Source organism: Tenrec ecaudatus, chromosome 6 (assembly GCF_050624435.1).
Source record: "Tenrec ecaudatus isolate mTenEca1 chromosome 6, mTenEca1.hap1, whole genome shotgun sequence".
NCBI lineage: Eukaryota > Metazoa > Chordata > Mammalia > Afrosoricida > Tenrecidae > Tenrec > Tenrec ecaudatus.
The window spans coordinates 96,391,301-96,419,292 of NC_134535.1; the positions used below are offsets into that span (position 1 = coordinate 96,391,301).

The 27,992-nt window shown below is 39.7% G+C and overlaps 1 protein-coding gene across 3 annotated transcripts in view; it reads left to right on the top strand.

Moving 5' to 3' along the window:
- The window catches only part of KIF21A (kinesin family member 21A), a 181,651-nt gene that overhangs the window by 124,076 nt on the left and 29,583 nt on the right, over positions 1 to 27,992 (top strand). For all 3 annotated transcript variants that reach the window (XM_075551887.1, XM_075551888.1, XM_075551889.1), the window contains exons 12-26: positions 3,712 to 3,802; positions 4,198 to 4,315; positions 6,726 to 6,914; positions 7,436 to 7,635; positions 8,616 to 8,723; positions 14,705 to 14,773; positions 14,876 to 15,090; positions 15,238 to 15,391; positions 15,547 to 15,741; positions 16,146 to 16,247; positions 17,168 to 17,333; positions 17,804 to 17,824; positions 21,335 to 21,395; positions 22,866 to 22,920; positions 25,758 to 25,972. In XM_075551887.1, coding sequence (XP_075408002.1) covers positions 3,712 to 3,802; positions 4,198 to 4,315; positions 6,726 to 6,914; positions 7,436 to 7,635; positions 8,616 to 8,723; positions 14,705 to 14,773; positions 14,876 to 15,090; positions 15,238 to 15,391; positions 15,547 to 15,741; positions 16,146 to 16,247; positions 17,168 to 17,333; positions 17,804 to 17,824; positions 21,335 to 21,395; positions 22,866 to 22,920; positions 25,758 to 25,972 — 1,959 coding nt within the window. The remainder of the gene's footprint in view (positions 1 to 3,711; positions 3,803 to 4,197; positions 4,316 to 6,725; positions 6,915 to 7,435; positions 7,636 to 8,615; positions 8,724 to 14,704; positions 14,774 to 14,875; positions 15,091 to 15,237; positions 15,392 to 15,546; positions 15,742 to 16,145; positions 16,248 to 17,167; positions 17,334 to 17,803; positions 17,825 to 21,334; positions 21,396 to 22,865; positions 22,921 to 25,757; positions 25,973 to 27,992) is intronic.

The window sequence follows — 27,992 nt, forward strand, 5'->3', positions numbered from 1 at the left end:
AGAGAAGGAAAACCCGAATCTTTCCCACTAAACTGAGCAGTGGTCTCAGTGGTCCGAGGGCCCCCTGTCCACGGTGGGACACTGGTGAGACTTGGAGAAATACGACGGTCCATGGACATCCAGCTCCCGCAAGTTCCACTGCCATCCTCACTCAACAGGGCTCACGTCTCCCTTTGGGCATTATGTTTACATTCAGATTACACTAGCACATTAAAATCATAATATTTCTTCTATTTTGAAACATCAAACTAGATTCGTAGTTAAAGTGGTGTGTGAAAGTATTGTTACACCTTAAAATATTCAAGTCTTTTAAGGTACTTGATAAATGGTAGTTTGCTAGCCTAGGACAGTGCTTCTTAGTTGGATGTGTGCCTACAAATCACCTTGGGGTTTTATGAGAGGGAGCATTGTGCTTCAGTAGGAATGAGTTGGAGCCTGAGATTCTGCATTTCTAACAAGCTCCCGGCCGAAGCGCAGGCTTCCTGGACTGCGAATTGAACTTCGACCGCAGCTCCTGTAATGCTGGCCTAGGGGTCAGGACACCTGGCTCTAGTCCACTTGCGTCTGTTAACCTCCCTAGGCCACGATTTCTTTTCTGTTGTCAGATGAAAGGGTTAAGCCACATGATTGATAATGCTCTTTCTGGCTCCAAGATTCTGGTTCTATATATGTATTAAAGTATAAGCTTATTATCTTCCTTTGCTGCTTATGTAGTTGTTTTAGATATCAACTTATCTCAGATTGCTGAGGAAAACGTAAATATTTAAGGTACAGGTAGTCTCTGGGTTTTGGAAAGCCAGAACTCCTGATTTATGTACAGTCCATATTTGCGAACCAACCCCATAAAGCCTATTCTATCAAATATTCAACACCATGGCTCATGGTAACAAATGGGCACTATTTTGTGACAGGCATGAAAACAACATTATTGTTGCTGTATGATGACATTTAGGTGTTTTCAGTGTGTCTGGAAGTGTCTCTATAAGGTGTTTTTAGTGCATAGAAACGTATACTACATACTCAGAAAACATTTGACTAATTGGCATTAGAGGTGGCCATGCCTGTGTCAAGTTATGTACAAACTCATAATTAACAGATTAGGAATGGGGCTTTCACCAATTCAGTGGCTGCCTGTACAGTAAGTATGAAGTCCACATATATTTTGAAGTCATGCTTCCTAAAAGTGATTTGTAAAGTGAAATTAATAGTGTAAGGCTAAAGTGGGTGATTTTTGCTTCAGAAAGTGGCACAAAAACTTAAACGTTTTCAGTTAACTCAATTTATAAGTGACAGGTATCCTTTGATAAGTTGGATATTGGTGGAGGGAGCAGGGTGGTGGCCTGGAGCAAATGTTCAGGATAAACTAGTTGTGTGTCTAAACTTGAAGTAAAGAGAATTTGAAGTCACAAAGGAACCACGAAGTTGGAACTTGAATAACAAAAGAACCAGCAAGACAGAAAACTCCCTGCTGTATGTGAGGGACTTTTAGAAAGACTTAACAGTGGGGACAGGCGAGCTAGAGGGGCTGTGTTCTAGAAGGGCAGCTCGCCTTTTACATTTCTGGTTTCCTAAACCTGCCTTAAACCTTGCACTTTGGTCTGAAGTATGTGAGTGCATCACAATAGCTCTCCAATGGGATGCTCGCATTTTCAACATTCAGTGAGAGGAGGTGTCTACAGGGTTCTTGCGATTGTATTTGACAGCAGGTAGAGAAGTCTCATTTAACGTTGTTTTATCAGTGTCATAATGCCTCACATTTGTAGGGTTTTATAATAGACCAACTCTTTGTTTTCTTTGTAAACCAACAGATGATTCTTTGCAAAAGTCCTCCAAAGTCGGTGCACTGCGAGGCATTTATTTTCTTTAATACCACCTTTGTAGTTACAGCCAAGCTAATTTTATAAGCGGAACAATCCAGGAGTAAAACAATCATAAAGAAAAGATGCGCTCCTTTTCTCCTGTCCCTAGAGAACTTGAAATGTTTGCTCTTTGAAGCATGCTAAGACATATACCATCCAAGTGAAAATTGCTTTTGTTCTCACGCACTGCCAAGGAAGAATCAATTCCGACTCATAGCAGCCCAATAAGACAGGGCAAACATGCCCTGGTGGGTCTCCGAGACTGTAACTCTGTGCAGGTGCACAAAGCCTCGCCGTTCTCCTCAGAGCGCCTGGTGCTTTCAAACTGCTGACTTTGCTGCAAGCAGCCTGACGTTGAACCGCCGTGCCCCTAAGGGTCCCCTTGAACTCTTGAGCTTGACTTTCTCAGGAAAGTCTGGTGGTGTAGTGGTTACGGGGTGGCCTTCTAACCACCACGTTTGCAGTTAAAACCACCTCTGGGAGAAAAAGGAGGCTTTCGACTCCCTTAAAGACTTAGTCTTGGAAACCCTGAGAGGCAATTTTACCCTGTCCTGTAGGGTCGCTATGAGTCAGGATCAACCAGATGGCAGTGAGTTTGAGTTTATTGAGAACATATTATTGTATATCATCTTCACAGTTAAAAGTAGGCTTTACTTTAAACATCAATATTTTAGTTTTTCCAAAGGTTGTACAAAATCACCAGAATTTTTTTGAGTATATAGAAAAAATTAAAATTTTAGCCTAGAAACTGAAAATAAGCTCAGAATTAGAATAATGAATGAACATTCTAAAATGAATGGTTGCTGTTATGAATCTCTTTTAATAAGGCTCTTGCTTGGAGAATTCTATTTGGAGAATATTTTCTCACTTGCATATTCTGTTCTGAAAAATTTTTAAAGATTAATAAAATTATAATATACATATACAGCTACTTTTATATGTAGATTCATTTAGAGTTTGTTTTCCTTAATCCATTGAACTTGATTAAATATATAATTGTAGTGAATATAACTTATACATAGCTGATGATTTTTAAACCCCACAAGATCAATGTGATCAAAATGTGGAAAACCTGCTCACTTTAGAGACAGGTCAGGGCCCCCTTAAGTCAGCGGTAACCTTTACTGGGCACTATTGTGAGGTATGCTTGTGGGCCTAGGTAACCCCTGGGGAAGCTTCCATTTGGACAGGGGCTCTTCAGGTAGACCCTGGGATTTTTTACTCAGGTGAATCCAGTTTGGGAATGCAATAGTATTTCCTGTGACTGTAGAAGAGTCAAGCCCTGTATGGTGGGTGGGCTAGGAAAAAATGAACCTGTGTTACTTCTGCAAAGAACGCTGCATAGTCTTATGGCTTTAGCCAGTGTAGGCACTTGGGGGGGGGGCAGCCTTATTTTGGACTTTTATAGCTATTCTTAAAAGTTATTTGAATATCAATAACAATGCAACTTTTTGTTTTTAGGTGAGGACATTTTTATGTATTTACATTAGAAAACAAAAATGCTCTCTTTGTTTAGATTGTTTTCCCCCCTTTGAATTTAGATTGCTTTTGGTTGTAGGCAATTGCTATGACTCAGTTTAGCTGTCTCAGCAGGTCTCATGCTTCAGGGTATAAACTATTCCTCAGTGTTTCTAGAAAATAAACTTTCTCCCATGAGAAAAACATCACACAATTCATTTAATGACGATTTCTATGTTCCTCTGAAGCATCAGATATTATAATTATGTTAAATCAGACAAGCAACTTGTTTGTTTTATAAGCAGTTGACATTGTTTAAAACTCCAGGGGGTTGGCGACAGTGACCACTTTCCCTCCCTAGGTTTACACTGTATGCTTCTGTTTCTTTTTTTAGTGGGACCGGGAAAGAGGACAATACTGACACTGATCAAGAGAAGAAAGAAGAAAAAGGCATTTCAGAAAGAGGAGACAATGACTTAGACGTGGTAAGTGTAAAAGTTAGTCACTGGACTAAGTTGCTCTTGGGCGCAAATAACCGAATATAAAGGTAGAACGGGAAGTAGTTATTGTTCACATAATGTAAACTTGCTGCGGGGATTCCTTTTCTTCTGAAACTTGAGCGGTAAAATATTGGCAACTCTCAATCGTGTGCACTGTGAAACTGTTTGGTGGGGGTGACGGGAAAGTGATAGAGATTATGAGACATAACGAGTAATGTTTGAGTTATGACAAGACTACTACACAAAAACTTTAAAATCTTAAAGAGAGTTTTAATTGCGCAAAGGTTAAACTTTTGTTCTTTGGTACTTCAGCAGTCCCTGCTACGAGGTAATGCGTTTGCTCTGTCAATACTGGCTTATTTTCACAACTTGTATTTTAGGAAGACAGTCAAGAAGTGAGTGATCATGAGGATGATGATGAAGAGGAGGAGGAGGAGGAGGAGGATGCTGAAGGGGGTGAAAGCTCTGACGAATCAGATTCTGAATCAGACGAAAAAGGTGCTTGCCACTTCCCACATAAAACTCTTCGGGGGAACTTGTTTAAATTATGACAAAAATGTTCAGTGTTCTGTGTTTTTCCTTGTTAAAAGTAACTTTAAGAATGATTTCATTTTTGTTCTTGAGGTTATACCCAGCCAAACGTGCGTTAAATCAACAGTTTCTACACGTGCAATCGAGTAACGTGCATACATTTCCACAAGTTGTGCACCACTCCCTCCCTCTATTTTGGAATCATTCATTCCCTATTAACATAAACTACTGCTCCTCAGCTTTCTGATCTGTACCTTCAAGTTGTTGGGTCAATTTGACCCTGTCATATAGCTATAGCTTTGATTTTTAAACGTCTTATTGTGAATAGGTGAAAGTTTATAGAGCAGAGTACCAGTTTTGCAGGCAGTAATTCACTCACAGATGCTTATAGACAGACATTAACAGCACACAGCGCTCCAGGCAGGCCTTTTGTAATGAGAGCTAAACTGCAATTTGGCTTGAAGAGGACTCCAGGAATATTTTTAACTTATGATTAAAGATTTTTGGATAAAGCAATCATTTCAGGAATTCACCCAGCACCTCAAGTCCGGAGTCAATGAGAATAGGAAATTCTGTCCTGCGTTTCCCTTCTTTTGATCAGGATTCTTCTGTAGAATCTTGGTTCAAAATGTCCAGTAATGGTAGCTGGACACCATCCAGTCCTTTTGCTCCTGTAGGAAAGGATGCAGTTATCCAGGGAAACGATTGGCTGTGCTTCACCTCCTCCTAGTCTTGACTCTCCCTTCCTCCTCAATTGCTTCGAGTCAGAGAGACCCATCATCTACAGCAAAATCTGCAAAAACTGACACATGTACAACAGAAACTTGTCAGAAAAAGAAAACCCAAATGTTTCCCACTAATAGCTAACAATAGAAGCTTAATAAGGCCGAACCCTGTGAAGGGTGGGAAACTTCCTAGGCAGAAAACACGGCCGTCCCAGCATGTGATGGAAAGCTTCCCAGGCCCAGAGAAACAGGGCGGGCCCTGGCTGCCACTGCTCTCCCAGGTCTCACTGTTGCTCGAATGGCTATGTGCAAGCTCCTAAGACCTCAGGCACCACGCAACAGACGAGGAAGTAGAACCAAGCGCTGAACATGCTATTAGGTCAATTAACTGGCTGTCCCAGGACATCATGGCCCTAAACTTCAAAACCTAGGAAGTATGAGGTGTTTGGTTTTCCATAAGCAGCCCCAGCAGCTACTTTTATTGTGAGTAGGTCAATCACACAATCCAACTTTTTACCTTATTGAAAACAATGAACCTTAATCACTTGGGCAACCCTTTCTTTAATCAATGCAATTTTCCCATTACTGTAAACTGAACTCCACTGCCCTCCTCTCCCAGCTATTAAGACCATTTGATTTTTATACGTTTGTCTGTCCTTATGTTTTTATATAAATGAGCTCATATGATATTTGTCCTTTCATGATTGATTTATTTCACTCAGCATAATGCCTTTCAACTTCATTTAAATTGTAGCATGTATGAAGGTTTTATTTCTCTTTTTAGCTGTATAGTATTCCACTGTATGGATGCACCACATTTTATTTATTCATTTATCTGTTGATGGTCATGGAGATTATTTCTACTTTTTAGCTATTATGAATAGAGATGTAATGAATATAATAAAAAAACCTCATTGCCATCAAATAAATTCTGACCCATAGTAAGCTTATAGGACAGACTAGAACTGCCTCTGTGCTTTTGTGCTGTAAATCTTTGTAAATCAAGATAGTTTCATCTTGATGGGTTACAACTGCTGTCCTCGGGGTTAGTAGACCAATGCACCATGCCATCAAGCTTCTCTGCAATAAATATAAATCCAAAAATCAAACTCAGGACCATTGAGTCAAATCTGACTTATAATGACCCTGTAGAACAGACAAGACCTGCCCTTCTGTGTTTCTGAGACTGTAACTGCTTACTGAAGTGGAAAGCCTCATCTTTCTCCCAGAGAGGCTGGTGGTTTCTAAATGCTGACTTTTGAGTCTTTCCCCCCACCCCCCAAGGGTTTTGAATATACACATAGTATGAGAATTGCTAGGCCATATGTAAATCAGCCTTCATAACTGCTAATTTACATATTCCCTGTAAGGCTAATGTGTTCAGCAAATGAAGCATTTCTGCCCTTGCTGGATTGATTAATTCTGTAATTTCAGTTCTTCAGTAGTACAGTTAGTATCTGCGGTTCCTGATCAATATGCATAGTCTTTATCTTGTTCACCTTTTTAATTTCTGATTTTCCAGGACATTTTTCTTATAGCTGCCAACTACATTTCTGGTTATAGATGATGGTTTTCAAGCTTTTGCTCCAAAGCTAAAAGGAGGTTCTTTTGACCTAGTCTCAATACGTTTTGTTTTCTTCTTTTATAAATAGCCAATTATCAAGCTGACTTAGCAAACATTACTTGTGAAATTGCAATTAAGCAGAAGCTGATTGATGAACTCGAAAACAGCCAGAAAAGGCTGCAGACATTGAAAAAGCAGTATGAGGAGAAGCTAATGATGCTGCAACATAAAATCAGGGACACTCAGCTTGAAAGGGACCAGGTGCTTCAAAACTTGGGTAAGAACTTTATTCAATCCAAATGAAATGCAAACCAAATTGCCATGATTTTCGTTTCCTTTTCCTTTAGAATAAAAAATGCCAGAAGTGACACACATACACACACACACACACTCCTCCCCTAGACCTAATGTCCTTGAGTCAATTTTGACTAATCATGATACTAATGTGATAGAAATGGTGCAATGTTAAATGTTAATTTGCCCCAGTATTTTAAATACCATCCTTTATTTTATTTTTCAGACTGGTAGTTGTGTAGTATTTAGGCCAATGGTGTGGTTGTTTTAAAAGTATTTTGACTTGTGCTTGCCCCATTGTTTCCCCCACACAAATGAAAAAGACCGCTTCAGTCATCATTAAGCCAGATAAGAGTTGGTAGTAAAAGAGAGGGTTGAGGAGCACACTGGTCTCCCAAGGCCTGTGTTTGGTAGGTCACACTTTTCTAAGATCCTAATTCAATACCTGTAAAATAAAATGCCATGCCTTATGCAAAACCAAACACAACTATTTTGGTCATTTAGGCTCAGTGGAATCTTACTCAGAAGAAAAAGCAAAAAAAGTTAAGTCTGAATATGAAAAGAAACTTCAAGCCATGAATAAAGAACTGCAGAGACTTCAGACTGCCCAAAAGGAACACGCAAGGTTGCTCAAAAACCAGTCTCAGTACGAGAAGCAATTGAAGAAGTTGCAGCAGGACGTGATGGAAATGAAAAAGACAAAGGTATTGATCACACTTTCCATTCCTCTTTAAAGATGAGGATGCTTGGGTCATTTGGGACAAAAGCCAACAAGTATCATGGTTCTCCCCAGATTCAATAAAAGGTAACCTGGTCCTTTTTTCCCTATAAATGATGCACTTCCCCTAGGCGATTAGAAATTGTTTCCTGTAGTCTCATCAAAGCCTTTCATCTGAGTCGCTGAAAATCATGCGGTCATCAGGACTTCTCTGTCATTAATGGATAGTTCTTCTCAAGCATTTGTATGAGATTAGCAAAACTACAAAATATTTCAGGAATACAGAAGTACATGGATAATAGCAGAATGAATACTACTCAATTGTACTATTGAATTTAATAAATGATAGGTTGCAGTTGCACTTGTGCATCTTTTCTTGACCATATTTCCCTTTTCTCATGGGGAATTATCCAGAATATAGAGTTTATTATCATGCACCTGTTGTTATTGTGAGATCAATTACTCTTTACAATTAGCATGAAAATCAATGCAGTTTTCTCAATGCAGCAAATATGGAAATAATTTAGGAAATAACATCTGTTTGGTGCTTTCTATGTGCCAAGCACTTTTATAAGTCCTCTACAGATATTAACTCATTGAATATTCTGAGTAATGCAATGCAACAGAACTATCATCTCCATTTCATAGAGGAGAAAACCAAGGCCAAGAGAGGTTAAGTTGCTCATTCAAGATCACATAGCTTCTGTGAATTAAAAGAGTTCATTTAAATTGTGGATAATCAAGATTGCCTTAAAAAAAAGCGTAAACAGAGCACAAAGCAGTTGGATGGATCTAAAGCTTCTGTAATAGATCTGCGAAAATCAGAACGGAGCAGTTGAAGCGTGCAGCAAACTTCGTGTTGGCATGTGAAGTGTTCAGACTCTAAGAATTTAATTCCATGTTTGTTACTTGTTGAATAAGTACTGTGGTAGAATCGTCTCAAGAGAGTTGTATGCCTGATTGTAGGTTCGCCTAATGAAACAGATGAAAGAAGAACAAGAGAAGGCGAGATTGACAGAGTCTAGAAGAAACAGAGAGATTGCTCAGTTGAAAAAGGATCAGCGTAAGAGAGATGTGAGTGGACTTTCAATTTTCAGTTATGTCACAATAAAGGCCCCCCTGGTGGTGTGGTAGTTAAGTGCCTGGCTGCTGGGAGTGTTGGGGGTTCAAGAAAAACACTCGATCGGTTCTCCTAAAGATCACAGTCAGAAAAACCCTTTGGGAATTCTGCTTTATCACATGGGCTTGCTCTGAGGGAAAATCAACTTCCCAGTCCCTAATAAACCAAATATAGAAACAACGTAAGCTGAATATGATTGCTTAATACACAGAAGATTTCTTGATTACTATATCTCTTTCATTCAAGTTGGAGATAAATTTCATTTGAGGCTTATTTCTTTGACAAGATAGGAGAAAATGTCAAAGAATTACTAGTTCTCTCAAGAAAGCTTTAGGAACTATGTTCAGTGTTAAATAAGAGTCATTTTAGAATGGCTGCAAAGAGCCTCATACTGGAGATTCTTACAAACATTTCTGAGAGTGTAAAGAGGCCTCAGTAAAAGAAGCTTCATTAAGAACTAGCAAACTCTCTGCATTCTGTTATTAAAAATGTCACCCCTATCCATCCAGACTCAGAAAACAATCTAAAATAAAGGAAGGTTGCGCTCCAATCTGCACTCCAGGATTATTTGCAGTAATGACAAATGTGAAACAGCCAAAATGCTTCATTGTTTCAGGAATGGTTAAATAAATCATGGCTCACCTTGCTTAATGGATTGCTGTTCAGCCAATCAAAATAAGGATATGAAAAATGACTGAAAATTTACCATGGAATATAAAGTAGCATTTTATACATGATTAAAATGAGGGAAATTTTTGAAGTGTATACACAGACGTTCTCTCTGTAGTTGAGTAGAGTTATACATTGGTATAGTTATTTTTTCTTTATTCCAAAATTTTTAGCAATATGGCTATTTCTTGAAAAGGAAGAAGTTCTAGTTTTGACTCTTTCCCCCTAACCACTAGGTTAACCATTGAAAAAATTTTTTGACCCAACAATCTGAATCTTTCCTGTAGACAGCATAGACATACAGACTGTTTCAGAAAGTAGAAATGAACTTTGAATTATGGGATTCGATGATCTCTATTAACCCTGAATAAAATGGTTTGGAGAAAAAACAAATATTTGAAATGACAACACTTTTTAATATATATTGAATACAATAAAATATTTTTATGTTTAAAATAAAAGGAGATGGGAAATATAACAAGGTAGAAAAGTATATCTATGGATAGATGACGTTTATGTTTATGACTATATTTATTGGCTTTTTTCCTAACACAGCAATGAGTCAGCATCGACTCAATGACGCTGAGGGTGGCAGGTAGGGCGGAAAGGAGCACATTAATACCTTTTTATGATATGTTCTTCACATTTGACCCCGGGCAGTTTAGATTTTATTTACACCAGTATATTTATTGAAGTTAGGCATAAGCACATTTTAATAGGTTGCCTCTTATTTGTCCCCTAAACCCTAAAAATAATTCACATGCAGTCTCACCTCAGTTTCTGCAGGGGATTAATTCCAGGACCTCCTGCACCCCACTAGATCTAATCCCAAACCAAACTCACTGCCTTTGAATGGATTCAGAGTAGAACTGCCCCTGTGAGTTTTCAAGGCTGTAAAACTTTATGGAAGCTGAAAGCCTCATCTTTCTCTTGCTGAGCGTCTTAATGGATTTGAATGAATGATCTTGTAGTTAGCAGCAAAATACATAACCCATCATGCCACCAAAGCTCCTCTGACACACAACCCTCCCACCCCAGCCCTCTTCACATATGCCAAATCCACAGATAGTCAATTCCCTTGTTTACAATGATGCGGTGTTTGCATACCATATCACCTCTGCATATCCTCCATGTACTTTAAATCTTCACCAAACTTCAAAACAAACTCGCTGCCATTGAGTGACTGCTGACTCCTAGCACCCCTGTAGGACATGGTACAATTACCCCCGTGGGTGTCTGAGACTGTAGCAGTTTACAGGGGTGAAAAGCCAGGCCTTTCGCCCACGGAGTGTGTGGTGGTATGAAATCGCGCACTTTGCCGATTGCAGCCCACCAAGTAACCACTGCACTACCAAAGCTCCCGGATCATCAGCAGATTACATCCAGTGTCTAATGTAATGTAAATACTGTAGAAACAACCCTGGAGCCTCCCTCTTAGTCGTTGAGGTACTGCTTGGATCACTTAATTGTCTTTTTAAAAAAGGATTTTTGGTTCTTGTTTGGTTGGCTCTGTGGAACCTGTGGATATGCAGGGCTGGCTCTACAATAAAATTGTTATAACATATGCCTTTTAAGAAGCCCTGGCTGATGGTGTAGCAAGTTAACTGCTCAGTTACTGACCCACCAGTCGCTCCGTCTCTGTGAATTTCTGAGACTGTAACTGTCTAAAGGCACAGAAAGCCCATCTTTCTCCTGAAGAGCAGCAGGCATTTTTGAACTGTGAACCATGTAATCACTATGCCACCAGACTACCTTTACCATTACCCAACTTCAGAATATTTGTTCATTTCAAAAAGAAACCCATACCCAAGAGTGGTCAACGCCTCTCCTCCGTCCCTGAACAACCATTAATCTGCATTCTGGTTTCTCTGGATTGCCTACTTTGGATATTTAATATACATGCAATCACACATAGTATTGATTTCCCTCTCTGATATCTTTCAACTCACATGCTGTTTTCAGGCGTCATCAATATTCTAGCACACATCAACACCTCATTCCTTTTTGACTGAATAATATTTAATTGTATGAATATAACACATTGGGTTTATACATTCATTAATTGATGGACATTTAGATAGTTTTCACTTGTTGAGTACTTACTTTTAATAAAAACTTTTGGGTAGCAGAAATCCTTTATTTACAACGTAAGCTAAATATTTCTTTATTGCTGAATCAGATGAGATCTACTATACCTAGAAATCCAGTTACTATGGAGAGATATAAATATCAATATTGAAAAACAACGTACTTGGATATGGCTTTGTATCGTAGCACAGCATGTGATGCTCATGGTTTACTATTAAAAATGTAAAGCAGGCTAATGGTAGCTTTGTCAGGTAAGTGGGCAGTAAGTACAAGCTGGTGGTTCAGGAGAAAGATCAGACTATTTGCCACCATAAAGATTTGCAATCTTAGGGACCCTGAATGGAGTTGCTAGGAGTGGGAACTGACTGCATGGTACTGGGTTTTGGAGTCATGTACAAAGACTCCTGGGGGTTGCAGACGCAGCTGCAAACTCAGGGCAAACTTCAACTGGCCAGCTACTCTGTGCAGGAAGCATGTGACTGTCTACTTCTGCTACTTTAATATCTAACATAAAAATATATGTATGTAGATCTATTTCCCTATCATTATATTTAAATATATTCTCATATGTACATGCCTGTATTTGTACCTCTATAAATGTATTTTGCCTATATTTCCTTTTACTTTCCTCTTGCCCCGCTGTCATGTTCAACCTTCATTCAGCTCTGAGTAATTCCTCTCCTTACATTGCATTTGATCAGACCTCACCAGGCATTCTACACCCTCCTTGCCATTGATTTTAGATTACGGGTTGTCCCTTTTCCCTGGGTTTGTTGGCTCTCAAATTCCTTTTTCCATGCCCCCCCCCTCCCACCCCCGGAACCATCAGTCTCATTGTTTTCTTCTCAGGAGTGTTTATCCTGCCTATTTTATATAGGTAGAAAATTTTTTTAAAAAGCCCAAGCCTATGAATAGTTCCGGGTCTGTTGACCTGTATGAATGTTTTCTGATTGAGTCTGATGAGGTGCCAAGCTCTGCCCCCAAAGTCTATGTTTGAGATCCCTCCGGGACTTCATTGCTTTCGCCCTTTGCTGCTCTGCTGTACTCGCTTTGTGTTTTGTCCTGGTTTGTGGGGGAGATCAGAAAGGGCACAATTCCTGCAGTGTGTTTCCAGTGTTGTCCCTCATAGTGCTACGGGTCAGTGAGGGAACTCCATGTCTCATGGAGCCAGCCCTATGGTCCTCTTTCTGCCTTGGCTGCTCTGAGCAAGAATATCATCCTTGGTGCTTGGTGGGCCAGGATATGGTCCACTCTCTTTCTCTCTCCTTGCATCTTGTTTGCTCCTGTGTGTTCTGAGCAGACCTTCCCGTCTCCCCAGCCTGTATCTTCATTGCTGTCATCTCTAGTGCATTCTTCTGGAGAGGGGGGTCCAGGGGCCAGCCTCACAGACTTCTCTGTTGGTTCGCTGCTTCATGCCAGTATCCTGCCTTCAAGTCTTGGCACACCAGGTTGAGGTCTGGTCCCTCCCTTTCCTGTGGGAATGTAAACAATACCCTCCCCATGGGTGGATTAGTGCCCTGTTATCTTCTACCCATGCTCTCATTTTTTTTCTTTTCCCCTCTTTATTTGGCTGCCGTATGTGTCCCTGGGTTGGGACCCCTGCCAGACCTCTGGCGAGGGATTTAATCATATACAAAGGGGCTTTTTAGTGCAATGACTAACGTGCCTGGCTGCAAACTGAAAGGTGAGTGGCTAGAACCCACCAGCTGCTCTGCATGGAGCAAAGACCTGGGGGCCCACTCCTGTAAAGGTGATAACTAGGAGGCAATATGAGGCAGTTCCACCCTGTCCTACTGGATCGTTATCTGTTCAAATGGACCCATGGGCACCCCACAGCAACCACATACAAAGTTCACCTTCAGATTCTCTCTTCCTTTATATGTTACTCTGTGTGCCTGATGGCCTTTTAAAAATGTTTCTATTTCATATTAATTTTTGAAGCTGTAGGAAACCAAGTATGAATATAGAAAACCAAGTTTGTACTTCATATACAAAACAATGCACTTGAGATGTGATTTTTAATAGGAAGACATTCAATGTGATAGCTAGTTTCAAATTATCTATCATCTTTAGCTTTCAGTAGTTCATCCATATAGAAAAGCCAATGGGGATAAAACCATGGTAAATTTTAGTCTTTTTTCTCTAAAAATTCCTGTGTCATGTGTGTTAATAAGAGAGGGATGATCTGTTTAAATTTGGGGTACAAAATATGGAAGGTCTATTTTCCATCTTAGAGCTTATGTGCTAGGAGGATGTCGATGATCACGTCTGATTGTTGAGCACTGTCGAGAACATGGAGTGAGTGAGAGAACCAGATCTCAGTTATGTTCTTTCCCAGTCCAAAATTCTTTCCTAAATTGTATCCCTATATTATAGCTTAAGGCAATCCACAAGTAGTTATTTTCCTCACCCAGAGTACCTAGAAAGATTTTAAGCTAATATTACTATTACACTGAAATGCTTAATTACCTACTTTACTCACATTGCCAAAGTTATCATAAAATACTGATACAGTTAATGTTCCGCTCCTTTTAGTAAACTGGGTTTATAATCATTGTCTATTTTGTAAGGTGGAAAAATACCCACAGCTGTATGACCAATGATGAAAGAAACTAACGATTTTTCTGTGCTTTCCTATTTGTATCTTCAGCCAGTGACTAAAACATAACTATAACAAGCATTAAATGAAGCAATATTTGTAAACCACTTATCATAGTAGCTACGTATTTTTTTTAAATGCACTGAGTTCATTTGAACACTGAGTAACCCTATGGGACAGAGTATAACTGTTTGGTGGTGTTTCTGAGACTGTAAATCTTCATGGGAACACGTAGTCTTCTCTTTCTCCCATGCTGCAGGTGGTTGGTTCAAACCAGCACCCTGATTGTTAGCAGTAGAAAACAGGCCGTGATGCCAGCAAGACTCATATAGTGAGCATTATATGTGTGTGTTACATAAAACAATATGGCCCAGAGAGAACATTTCATTTTTCAGAAAGATAGCTAGATCAGTATGTGTTTATGTGTGATGAAATAAAATATCCATACCTGTAGTTCTTGGATCAGAACCCATATAGTTTACGGAGGGATGAGAAAATATGTTAGCATAAGATTATGAAGTATGAATATTTTGTCTTTCAGTATTCTATTTTAACATACACATTCAATATTTTTTATAGCATCAACTTAGACTTCTGGAAGCCCAAAAAAGAAATCAAGAAGTGGTTCTTCGTCGCAAAACGGAAGAGGTAGGGTGACCAAATGGATGATTTGGGGGAACTATTCTTACACTGGCACAAAAGATGTATTTGTATAGACTGAGGTTGAGTCCACCTTTGCTGCCGTTTCAGGTTACAGCGCTTCGTCGGCAAGTCAGGCCCATGTCCGATAAAGTGGCTGGGAAAGTCACTCGGAAGCTGAGCTCCTCCGATTCTCCTGTTCAAGACACGGGTTCCAGTGCAGCTGCCACAGAACCAGATGCAGCCAGGACAGCAGCCCAACAGAAAATGAAAATCCCTGTGGCGAGAGTCCAAGCCTTACCACCGGCCGCAGCAAACGGAACCAGGTCAGCGTGGTTTTTCAGTTCCACCAGCCATAGTCTCCATGGCCGTTATGACTGAGTGTGGCGTCTCAATGAAAACTCATTATTTGGCAGTGCACAATCAAATCAGTATGTAAGTAATTCCGTGTGTCCGTTTTTATATGATTTCAGAAAAAAATATCAGAGGAAGGGGCTGACCGGCCGAGTGTTTACTTCCAAGACAGCTCGCATGAAGTGGCAGCTTCTTGAGCGTCGGGTCACGGATATCGTCATGCAAAAAATGACGATTTCCAATATGGAGGCTGATATGAATAGACTGCTAAAGGTACGTGAAATATGCATAGATCCCTTCTTTTACTTTCTTCCAAACTTGTTCCTTGGATAGACTTACTATTTGCTGTGCGAGCTTCTGGGTTTCGATTATATTTTGAATGGTGAGATGAATGCCGCTCCTCAAAATTCAAACTGTTTTCTCGATAGCAACGGGAAGAACTCACAAAAAGGCGAGAGAAACTTTCAAAAAGGAGGGAAAAGATAGTGAAGGAGAACGGAGAGGGAGACAAGAACGTGGTTAGCATCAACGAGGAGATGGAGTCCCTAACTGCTAACATAGATTACATAAATGATAGCATTTCTGATTGTCAAGCCAACATCATGCAGATGGAAGAAGCAAAGGTCTGTAGTTTTAAACCTATCTTTAGTGTCTTCATGAAAAATATTTTTGCACTGTTTAACATTGGTTCCAAAATATTCTTCTTGGCATACTCCTTAAGTACTGACCTACTCCACCTAGAGAGTAGGTTTTTCTGCTGGTCCTGTGATGGTGTTTATTGTTTGCACAAATGTTAACTCATTTATTTTATCCTTCCTTGAATATTTAACTGCTCTAAGGTACCTCGGTTTCCTCCACTAGGCTGTATGTTTCTTGAGGTGAGGGATCATGACTTATAATCTTCTGATTAGTCTCAATAGATAATCCGCATAATCAAGTGAATGCATGAATAATTTTCAAAGGCTTTCGCCTCTTGTTTGAGTACGCCCAGCTCAAAGGAGTGCTCTCGTCTTCTGGCGTGTTGTAGGAAGAAGGCGAGACACTGGACATCGCTGCTGTCATCAGTGCCTGCACCCTCACAGAGGCCCGCTATCTGCTGGACCACTTCCTATCCATGGGTATCAATAAGGTAAGGCTTAATGACCCCGTTATCTAAAACCTAAGGCTAGAGCTTTGTAGTGTTCTTTTTTTTGCCAGTCAATGTCCTTTTTGTACTAAGGAAGAAGAAAGCAGTCCTTCTAGCTTTCTTTAGAGTTAATGAAAAACAACAATATTTCAGTTTTTCTAATCCTTGATTCATTCGCTTCTCCTCTATTGTGTTTACGCATTAGAACAGATAAACAAGTTAAAGGACAGTAATCCCCCTTTTGCTATAACTTACCCAAACCAAACCCCGCTGCTGAATTACAGCAATCCTGGAGAGCTGAGAACGGCATAAATCGGTACAGACACAGACTGCCTCATCTTTCTCCTGCCCAGCAACCAATTCTCCACCACTGTGCCACCTGGGTTCCTTGCTTTACCGTAACCAGAAAACCAAGCACCGTCATTGAGTCATTGCTGACTCATAGTGATCCCCTGTGGGTTTCTGAGACTGTTTACTGGAATAGAAAGCCCGGTCTTTCTCCCAAATACAATTGAGAGTTCAATAATAAGGATGATAAGATCTCTTGCCCCAAGTCACCAAGCCAGCAAGTAGAAGGGCTAGCGTCTGAACACAGGCCTAGCTGTTGTCAAAGTGTGGGTATCCTATGCATTTACTGTTTGTTACAGATTTTGTGTGGTACCTTCTGTTTTGCATGGCCTTGGCGGTGTAATGAGTTATGAGTTGGGCTGCTAATAGCAAGATTAGTAGTTCAAAGCTTCCAGCTGCTCCTTGGGAGAAAGATGAGGCTTTCAGGTTCTGTAAAAATTTACAGGCTTGGCAACCCAGATGGGCAGGTCTACTCTGTCCTGTAGGGCTGGAGCTGTAGTCGGAATCCGTTACACAGCAGCGAGCTTGAGGGTTGTTTTTTTTTTTTCTTTCTTTTCTTTCCTGTATTGTTACAGGGTCTTCAGGCGGCCCAGAAAGAGGCTCAAATTAAAGTCCTTGAAGGTCGTCTTAAACAAACCGAAATAACCAGTGCTACACAAAACCAGCTTTTGTTTCATATGTTGAAAGAGAAAGCAGAATTAAATCCTGAGCTAGATGCTTTACTAGGCCATGCTTTACAAGGTAATTTTGACTAAATTTAGTGAACTATACTGCATGGTGTCTTAGCTCTTTGAGTACACCATCCTACACCTCTTTCCTTTATAACTTGCCTGAATAGATGCTATATTTACTTATGCCTTTAATAATGATTCTTTCTTGAATTTGCATGCGTAATTATTGGGAAAAAGTAATTACAATTCTTCCAAGAAATGATTTCTCATTTAAAAAGACTTATTTAACCCCATTAATCAAGTAGTTTATATGGCTACAGGAAGCTAGCCAAATTTCTGAATTGGTTATTTAAAATATCAGCCAAGTTTCATTACAGTCCTTTGCATATCTAACTGCCTTAAAATGAACGTTTGCTATGGCATCTATTCTATATATCTTGTAGATGATACCTAATCTTATTTTATATGGGAATTCTTGTCATTGGATCTGTTTTGATTGGAGTGTTGCTTTTTCTTTCCTTTTTGCTATTATTTACACAGATCTAGATAGCGTACCTTTAGGTAAGTATTCTAGCTTTCTGTGTACCCTACAGCTGCATGAATTACTAATTGTTTATGTACACTAATTGTGGTACATCTTTAAAAAATTTTATTGGTAGCGAGCTAGTTTTTATTTCGCATGATATTTATTGAAATGTACCCACGAGCACAACAACACTAAGTCCTTTGTCTTTGTCGAACCTTCCTGATGAAAATTTCTTAGATGACTAAATAAGTAGGCTTTAGTTAGTTGTTTATTTTATTATTTTAGCTGTAGTTGTGGCTCCCTTTTCAAGTTCTCTTAAGTTATGTCTCCTTCTTAGCATAAAAAGGAAATGAAAACAAAACACATATATGAACTATCTAAAGTGGTTTTATTCCTAAACAAGATGAAACGATTTATAACCATAGCATAATATTTTCAAGTTAGAAGGACCTGTAGAGATCATTGAATATGGAGGCTTTTAATCTTTTTTTCCCCATTTCTACAACATTCTTGTGAATGATAACTGACCCATTGTCTGCTCGACATGAAGGTGTAGAAGGAATATGGGGGAAATTTTTATCACTTTGATAATTTTGGTACAGTTCCATTATAATTAACTGCTTTTTACATTTGGTCTTAACTATCCAAAAGATATTCCCATTTTAGTGTTAGAATAAGCATATTCTATGAACCTGCATTTATTTTAAATATTAAGAACCCATTGAATAAAATATGGAGCTAGTTTGCTTATTTTTCTTTGCTGTGTGTTAATCTCAAAATAGCACTTTCTTGTGATCAACTGCATAATATAGGTATGGAAAGGCTACTATACTTGAGATTATTAAGCTATAACAGAGTCAGGTAGGAGAATGAGGATTAGATTGCTTACATTGAAGAGCCTAGTCAGACTTCTCAAGTACTGAAGAATATACAAGTGTGAGGAACATAATTTTAATGAAGGAAAAAAACCTTTACTATAACCAGCATTTTTGCTATTTCATGTATTACCAAGCATTCTTATATTTCCTTCCCCTCTCTCTTCTACATCTATTTTTAATTTATTATTAGTGTCTTAGCTTATAGCAGTAAGTAAGTTCTTAAGTAAACCCTTGACCTCTACTTGCTTGGTTGAAAAATACAGTGCCTCTGTTGTATTCTTTTGTACAGAAAAATATTGACTTGCTAATTTGATGAGTTGTATTACTCTTTGGCATACAACTTTTTGATATCTATTGCTGAAGGAGGAGCAGAAACAGGATGGTAACTCTATTCAAGTGATGTCTTCTGACAGACCTTTGTCCTTGGGGTTGGGTCCTTAATTCAGACCAGGGATGCTGGGAAAAATGCACTGAAGCTGCCCTTGGGGGATGAGGGTAGGAAGCAGAGTCCATAGATGATGGATGACCACAGGGATATTCTTTTGAATAATAATTGTTTGTTCTAATATTGCTCTAATATCAAGCATTGGGCTGGGTGCTAGGATTCAAAGATCGATACAATGAACAAATCACAAACCTTGTTGCTTTCTATTATTTGATGCTCCCCTGAAGGTGACAGACCTTGAGCAGATAGAGTGCAGTGCCTGAGATGTATTCAGGGTTTACAGGTGCACAGAAGTGGGGACTCCCACTAAAATAGAGGAGCCCCTGAAGGCTTTCTGAAGGTAGTGCCACGTGCACTGGAACTTAAAAGAAGAAAAGGCCTTCTGTCGGAAAGAGATCTGACTGGCGAAGGCCTGGAGATGAGACCCTCGACAGAGAGAAGCAGAGCAAAGGCTTAGACTTGTGGCTGCAATCTTGTGTGCCTGGGGTTTCCAATCAGATTGAATGCGTTGCTGTCGTGAGGACATGACATGCAGTGGGGAGACAAAGTGTGTAAACGTTTAGCCAGGACCAGCGTGCCTTATTTTTTCTGTTTTCTCCATCTGTGTTGAGGTCTCAAAGACTAACCAGATGTTTAGAGACTTGATAGAACTCATGGGACTCAGCGTATAGTTGAACCTCTGGGGAAGATAGATTACGGCAATGCTGTATGTGTACAAAACCAGGCCATAGAGAACCAGACACTAGCGGATTCATGATAATTCCACCACCTGCTCCATGGGAGAAAGATAAGGCTTTCTACGCCTATGAACAGGGACAGTCTTGGACATCCATGGAGGCAGTTCCATTCCGCCTTACAGGGTTGCTATGAGTTGGGATCAGCTGGATGCCAGTGAGTTTGAGTGAGTTTTGACCTCCCTCGCCCTCATGTCATTGAGTCAGTGCTGACTCATAGCAACCCTTACTGGTTCCCAAGACTGTTTATGGGAGTAGAAAGCCTGGTCTTTCTTTCTCCCAGGGAGCTGCTGGTGTTATGGAATGCTGATCGTGAAGATCACATCCCAAGTGCCATTTTACCTACAGTGGCAGCCCCAGCCTGTCCTGCAAGGCCATTGTGCGTCATCATTGACTCCATGGCAGTGAGTGAGTTTTGACAGTCCATCAATATCCTTCTTCCTCTTTGCTATAATTTAAAGGCATTGAGTTTTCTTGAGTCCTCCTTGGCCCTGACGATCCTGTCTCCAGAGGAAGGCCTCACGCTTCCCTCTAATGGAGAGCTTTGAGTTACATGCTGCCTTCAAGACCAGTTTTTTTCTGAAAGAACTCCTTTTGTGTGGTTCTGACTGTGTCTGTCTAATGTCAGGTATTATGCATTTCCACCTAAGTTCGTGCTAGAAAGAAAAGGAGTAGCAGTTTGGAGAAAGGAACTAGTTGACTCACGAACACAGTCCATCTGTACAATATAAAAATGAAAGTTAAAGGGGACGAATTCTCCATATTTGTCACTAATGTAACCTGTTGTTTGTAACATTGTCTTTATTTTATGATAAAATATATGTAATTTGAGAACTTCTCCCTGTGCTCCAGTCTTGGGCATTCTAAATCACTTTCACTGGCTGTTTTATTTCCTGATATCCTACTAGTTTTATATGTTTGCTTTTTTTTCATGTGTTACTAGTTTGCTAGAGTTTTTCTGAACCAGTAGAGGTTTCTCTGTGTTGGTTTATAGACCTGTTGCATGCAAATCTCTTGTTTTTGTCTATTATGTACTTGTGGATGAGCTGCATGCTGTTGTGTGACTTTTGAATCCTTGTGCGTGCATGCACGTGCACACCCCCCCCACACACACACACTCAGGCTACTTGAAGACATTTTTCCATTTAAGTAATTTGTCACAACTGCTAAAGGTATAGCAAGTACACTTAGCAATCATATAAAATATAACTTTATATATTTTGGTAAGTATATGATCTAATTTCTATCCTAAGAATTCAATTCTTCTATGTTTTACCATTATTCTCATGGTTTTCCTACTTTGAATATAAATTTTCCACATCTTAGGACATATACAAAGGATTTTTTAGCAATGTTTTCCCATAATATATTTTCACTTAGTAAATGAAACTGAAGTGCCCATGTTGAGATAGTGGACTAGCATAGAGTTTGCAATCACGATTCTAACTGTGACATGTGGATAATATGTACATTTTGGGCATTTTTCAGAAAATCTAGAGGACAGTACTGATGAGGATGCTCCTCTAAACAGCCCCGGATCAGAAGGAAGGTAAGAAAGCCTTTAGAAAATTCATAGGTATGTCTTGTTTCTATCATTAAAAAAAAACCTTGTATACTATCATTTAAAGAAATTATTGTAAAGTAAGAATAATTTTTAGTCCTATGACTAAGGGAATAGAAGTAGAAAGAGTAATATGGAAATCAAACTAACTCATGATTATTGATACCAGATATTTTAGAACAAAATGAAGTACAAGGGGGTGCCTCCCCAGAAAAGACCAAAATTTTTTCAAAGCTATGTATTTAAGTCAAATCTTTTTACAAAACAACCGTATCATCTTCAAAGTACTCTCCATTACACCGAATGCATTGGTCAAATCGGCGATTCCATTCTTGGAAACATTTTTCAAACTCATCTGTTTGGATGGTGGCAGCACCTCCCTGGTTTTTTCCTTCACCTCTTCTGCGTCATGAGATAGCTGGCCTTTCATGGCCCTCTTCATTTGTGGGGAAAACAAGCATCACACTAAGTGAGGTCAAGTGTGCAAGGTGCGTGGGGCAAGAGAGGCAGGCTGTTTTTTGCCAAAAACTGGCACACTGAGATGGCTGCTTGAGCAGATGCATTGTCATGGTGCCAAAACCACTCCCGTCTGCCACAAATCAGGCCTTTTTGTCGCACACTGTTACACAACCTTTTCAGAACCTCTAAATAGAAAACTTGATTCACAGTCTGACCTGGTGGAACGCATCAACATTTTGGTCCATTCAGGAAGTTGACAGACGTCCAGAAAGAGGCTTGTCATCAATCGACATTTCATCTTTTTTGAAATGAGGAAAACACTTGTACACTTGAGTTTTTCCATAATGCATCCCTCGTTAGCTGTGTTCAAACAGTTTCTGTGGTACTTTTCCTGAGCAGGAAACAAAATTTCACAGCCACATGCTCTTGTCTTAAATTGGCCATCACAAAGTGAGGTTTAAGCAAAACTGCTTTTACGAGAAAAATTCCCTGTGACCAGAGAGAACCTTCCTAGGCAGGCGTCCTCAAACTCCGGCCCGTGGGCCACATGCGGCCCGCCGAGGACATTCATCCTGCCCGCCGGGTGTCTTTGCCCCGTTTGTTTTTTTACTTCAAAATAAGATATGTGCAGTGTGCATAGGAATTGGTTCATAGGTTTTTTAAAACTATAGTCCGGCCCGCCAACGGTCTGAGGGACAGTGAACTGGCTGGTCCCTGTTTAAACAGTCTGAGGCCCCCTGTTCCTAGGTGAGCCACTGCCTGTACTAAGACTGAGTTGCCAGATGCTCACCTATTGGGAAAAGGCATGCTACGAAAGCTCCCCTCTGTGAAATTCCGGGGGAGGGGGGGTTGGTCCCCCTTTGTAAGCCTTTAAGGAAGGAAAATAAGTTATTGTTCATTAAGGACCTACATAATGTGATTTTATATACTTTGTAGTTGTAGAGGACATGGAGTTTATGGCAAGTTCTCTGTAATCTCATGGTTGTCATTTGCCCGTAGCATGCTGTCTTCCGACCTGATGAAGCTTTGCGGTGAAGTGAAACCTAAGAACAAGGTAAAGATAATTGGAGATGCCAGTGAACTCTCCCCCAAGTCCCACTCCCAAGCCTGTTATTTTAAATTAGATAAATACACAGGCCTCAAGCTCTTCTCTAAGTAGATTAGCCAACAGACATCACTTTGGCTAACTTGGGTTTTGCGATATTCTTTCACAGTTTTTATGGGGCAAAATATGGCTCCGTGGCTGATTCTCTAGATGCTGACTAACTAATTGATAGATCCCACAATGACACACAAGGTAAATCATTTAGATTGGCAGGGGCTTTTGAAAATGTTAGCATCCTGCTGTGTCCTTAATCAGTTCTTGTTTTTCTTAACTAATATCCTGAGGTGATTTGAGCCATATGTCAACCTTCAGTCATCAGGTTAGGTTAAAACAGTGTGAGGCTATCGTGCATATTTGTATCTTGTAAAGTAATATATATATATATATTTAGCAGAGTATATCATATATATATATATATATATATATATATGTACATGATACATTCTGCTAAATATGCTCACCCATTTGGCATATGACAAGGCTCCAGTTGAAGGTGGTAGATTTGTTACTACATGAATTAGCTAATTATCGTGAGATGTTGGAAAGCAAAGAATTCCTAAATTGTTTCTTGAAGGAATAGATAGACTCAGAACCTGAAAGAATAATCCTGTCCACAAAGGGTGGATTTCAGACCCACAGCGGTTCATCAAATGGTCATGTAAATGAATGATTTGGCTGGCCGTGGAACAAATGTGGTTAACTGACAAGCACATACCTCATTTAAGGTAAATAAATAGTAACCACTGAGCTCTTTCTCATTTGTAGCATGTGGACATGTGGGCTTAAAGCTACCAGAAATTCTAGTTTTTCCAGGGATTTTTATGCAGAATTTCCTGATCTTTAAAACACTGGGCAAGCCAAACCAAAAATTATATCCGGGCTCCTCTGTGTGATCTTTGGACTACTGGTTTGGCGGCATGTTTTGTTTTGGGCTTGTGTTTTATGATTCTTAGTGACTAAGCAGAGACTACAAAAGCTCAAAGAAAACATTCTAGGAAGTTAAAGATCCTGTCCTTGGCACAGAGAGAGAACGAGATAGTCTCTTGAGGTGACGTTCACCTTGCTGACCCTACAGGAAGGTAAATGTGAATTGTAGCCATGTCTTGGGAGCCATTGACGTTAGGAATCTCCAGGTCATCTGTTCTCTGTTTTTGGCTTAAGGCAGTGGAAGAGTTTACAGTGGAAAAGAATTTACAGTGTATTTTCTTTCCAAATGTTTTCTGGAGTGCTACATCCTACTTCTTTTGGACTTCACACATGTCTAAAAGGATCTATTTTTTTTCACTCTTTGAAAATTACTCTGTATCTTTTAAATAGAGTTATACGGGCGCTACATGAAGTATAGGAGACTTGTTGAATAAAACAGGGTCCTTGCCTTCTGGAGGTTTATTATCTGGTGAACACCTTGATTTTCTGCTTACACCTTAGCTAATATATGCAATACCAGTACATTCATTGGGCTGTCAAGAATAAGGATAGGAATCTTATAGTTCATTTTAAACTAAATCACTGCCAGTGAGTAGATTCCTATTCAGAGAGACCCTGGGTACAGGGCAGAGTATAAGAATAAGCCCCCTCATTTGCTGAGGCTTTAAACCTTTGCAACAGCAGAAATCCTAGTCTTTCTCCCACAAAGCAGTTGATGGTTTTAAATGGCTGACATTGTAGTTAGTGGCCAAGTGCATAACCCACTGCACCACCAGAGGTGTTAGTGTGCTTGGGATCCTAGGAAAATAACCTTCCCTTCCCTGAACTTACTGCCAAAATTCCATGCTGCCTAGTGTTGCAATACCCAGCAGGCTGATTAAACACAGAAATTCATTAGAAGCAAGGTTACAAAACTGAAGAGCAAAATTTTAAACAAAATATATTTTTTTAAAGTAAATATACATATTTCCTTGGGGGAAAATCTCATTTTAAATTTAAAGACACAGATAGATTAAAAGTAAAAGGATAAACAAAGGTATACTATGCTCGTTTAAATAAAAGAAAGTTTGGGTTGGAGCTGTGACAGGAAGGGCTAGATAGATGACTCGATACTTTCTGTACCATTTTTCTGAAATAGACTTTTGCAGAAAGAATTTCAACATGGAAAACAAAATAAAATTTGATTGGATTTTTCAATCTGGCATAATTTCTCTCTTTTTGAATTCACACATTGAGCAAGTTGACCAGCAATTTAGAACAGTAACATTGGAGACACATTGTCTACCTTAGATTCTGACTGCCTTTTAATAAGGAGGCCTGGTGGTGCTCTGGGTAAATGTTGGACTGTTAAGCCCAAGGTCAGTGGTTCAAAACCTGCCACCTGATCCCTGGGAGAGAGAGATGAGTGTATCTACTCAGGTGAGAATTTCCAGCTCAGAAACCCAAGACAGGGTCATTATGACTGGGCTAGATGGTAGTGGGTATGTTTTTTTTTATTTTCCTGCCTTTGCTATTAACTTAGCTGTGTGACTTTGAAGAAGTTACTTAGCTTCTCTGTGCCTCAGCTCTCTGGTGTGAATTGAGTTAATTATAGGACCTACCTAAATGTTAATATAATAACCTGTTCAGAACCATTCCTGGCACAAAAGAAGTAAGATAAAAATGTTGGCTATTATTATGCCCTCTTAAGGTTTTAATGTAGCTGGCCATTATGTTTCATGCTGTCTTTGACACACTTGCTTGGAAAAGAGTTGCACAATGTTTTTACTTCTTTCAAACTATTGTTAAATCTCCGGTCCATAATGACCTTCTTTGTGAAAGTTTGCCTCTGATTGCTTTTCTTTTCATTTTCTGATTAGGCCCGAAGGAGAACCACCACTCAAATGGAATTGCTGTATGCAGATAGCAGTGAACTAGCTTCAGACACTAGTACAGGAGATGCCTCCTTGCCTGTCCCTCTTACACCTGTTGCAGAAGGGCAAGAGATTGGAAGGAGTACAGAGACAAGTGGGACTTCTGCTAGGGAAAAAGAGCTCCCACCCCCATCTGGCTTACCTTCTAAGATAGGCAGCATGTAAGTCTGGCCCTGCTACACTAACTTCCTTTCTTTTTGCTTTTTAAAATAAAAATGCATGTTGCTCTTTTCTTATGTCTTCTTTCCTTTTTAAAAGAAACTATGCAAATAAGAATTTTTTCCAATCTAATTTCTCTTAGGGGTTATTCCTAATCTTTAGGAATAGTCAAAATCATTTGAGATGAGATGTTCGTTTTGAATTACTTTGTCTTGTCTGAGTTCTAGAATCATTCTTAAGGGTTATAATTTTTATTAATTTTGGGTTATACATTACCCATGGACAATTCATTTAGAAACCAGATCACTCTAACGTTAAGTCTTAAAAAATATGTATATGAACCAATCCTTAAAGATTCTTCAATATTCTCTACATTACATATGTTTTAGCTCTAAGTGGTTTGGCCAGAGTAGTAAGATTTTGCCGACTCTTAGAGTGGTATCTGTTATAAACATAAGATATTGTGAGCTTCTCTAGTTCTTTGCCTTGAAGCGCATCACATGTTGAGATGAGGGCATGCACACATCATTTTTGTTGGTATTATTACAGATTTGAAGGAAGGTTCTTTTTCCCACCTATGATAATGTGAACACAAACATTCCATTCAAAATAGATGCTAGATTTTTTCCACTATTATTTTGAGGACAAAGATTTCCTGCATAGCCAGAAGGTGGTATGGAGAGCTTATGTGTGTGCTGGGTATTGTTGCATATATTGCTAGGTGCCATTGAGTTGGCTTTGACGCATAGTGATGGTATGTGTACACAATAGAACAAAGCACTGCCTGCCATGCATCATTTTCACAATGCTATGTTTGAGCCTGTTGTTGCAGACACCATGTCACTCATTCTCATTGAAGGGCTTCTTTTTTGATGGCCCTCTCGACATTATCGAGTGGAGATGTCCTTCTTCAGGGACTGCTTCCTCCTGATTTGATGTCCAAAGTATGTGACAGAAAGTCTGGCCATTCTCACTTCCAAGGAACATTTTGGATGTCCTTCTGTTAAGAAAGATTTGTACGTTCTTCTGGGGGAGCCCAAGTGGCTTAGTGGTTATGAGTTGGGCTGCCAATCACAAGGTCAGCATTTTGGAAGCACCAGGTGCACCTCCAGAGAAAGGCGAGGCTTTCTCTTCCTGTAGAAAGAGTTACAGACTTGGAAACCCACGGAGGCAGTTCCAGCCTGCCCTGTAGGGTTGCTATGCGTCAGAATCAACTTTATGGCAGTGAGTTTTGTTGCGGGTTTTGTGGAAATCCATGGTATCTATTACATTCTTTACCAACATCACAATTCAAAGGCATCAGTTCTTCTTCAGGCTTTTTGGCTGATGTTCAATTTTCACATGCACAGCAGGTGATTGAAAATCCTCCTATTGACTGCATCAGGTACACTTTCACCCTCAGGGGGAGATCTTTGCTTTTTGACACTGGAAAGGTCCTGTACAGCAGCGTGCTGTATGATTTCCTGATGTTCCACTCCCAAGTCAATAAGGATCCACGTACAATTAAATCCTTGACAATGTCAGTATTTTCTCTGTTTATCATAGTATTGCTCATTGGTCCTATTGTAAGGATTAAGGTGCTATCCCTACTGGAGGCTGTGGTCTCTGATTTACATCACTAAGTGCTTCAAGAACTCTTCCATTGTTGCAGGCAAGGGTGTGTCATCTACATAAATTAGGGTGTTAATGAGTCTTCTTTTAATCCCTATGAAGCATTCTTCTTCATATGGTCCAGTGTTTGGAGTGATTTGCTCAGCATATAGTTGAAATAAATATGGCGAAAGGCTACAACACTGGTGCATACCTTTCCTTTTAATAAACCACACAATATCCTCTTGATCCGTTGGAGCAAGGCGTCTCGGTTCCACACGAGCTCACCGACATGCTCTGCTGTTCCTCGTTTTGGCAATGGTTTTCCTAACTTGTTAGGAGACACGCAGTTGAATCTTTCTGGCATTCTGTACTTTCAGCCAAGATGCAACTTGATATCAACATTTGATATATGTTTGTAGTTATGTTAAA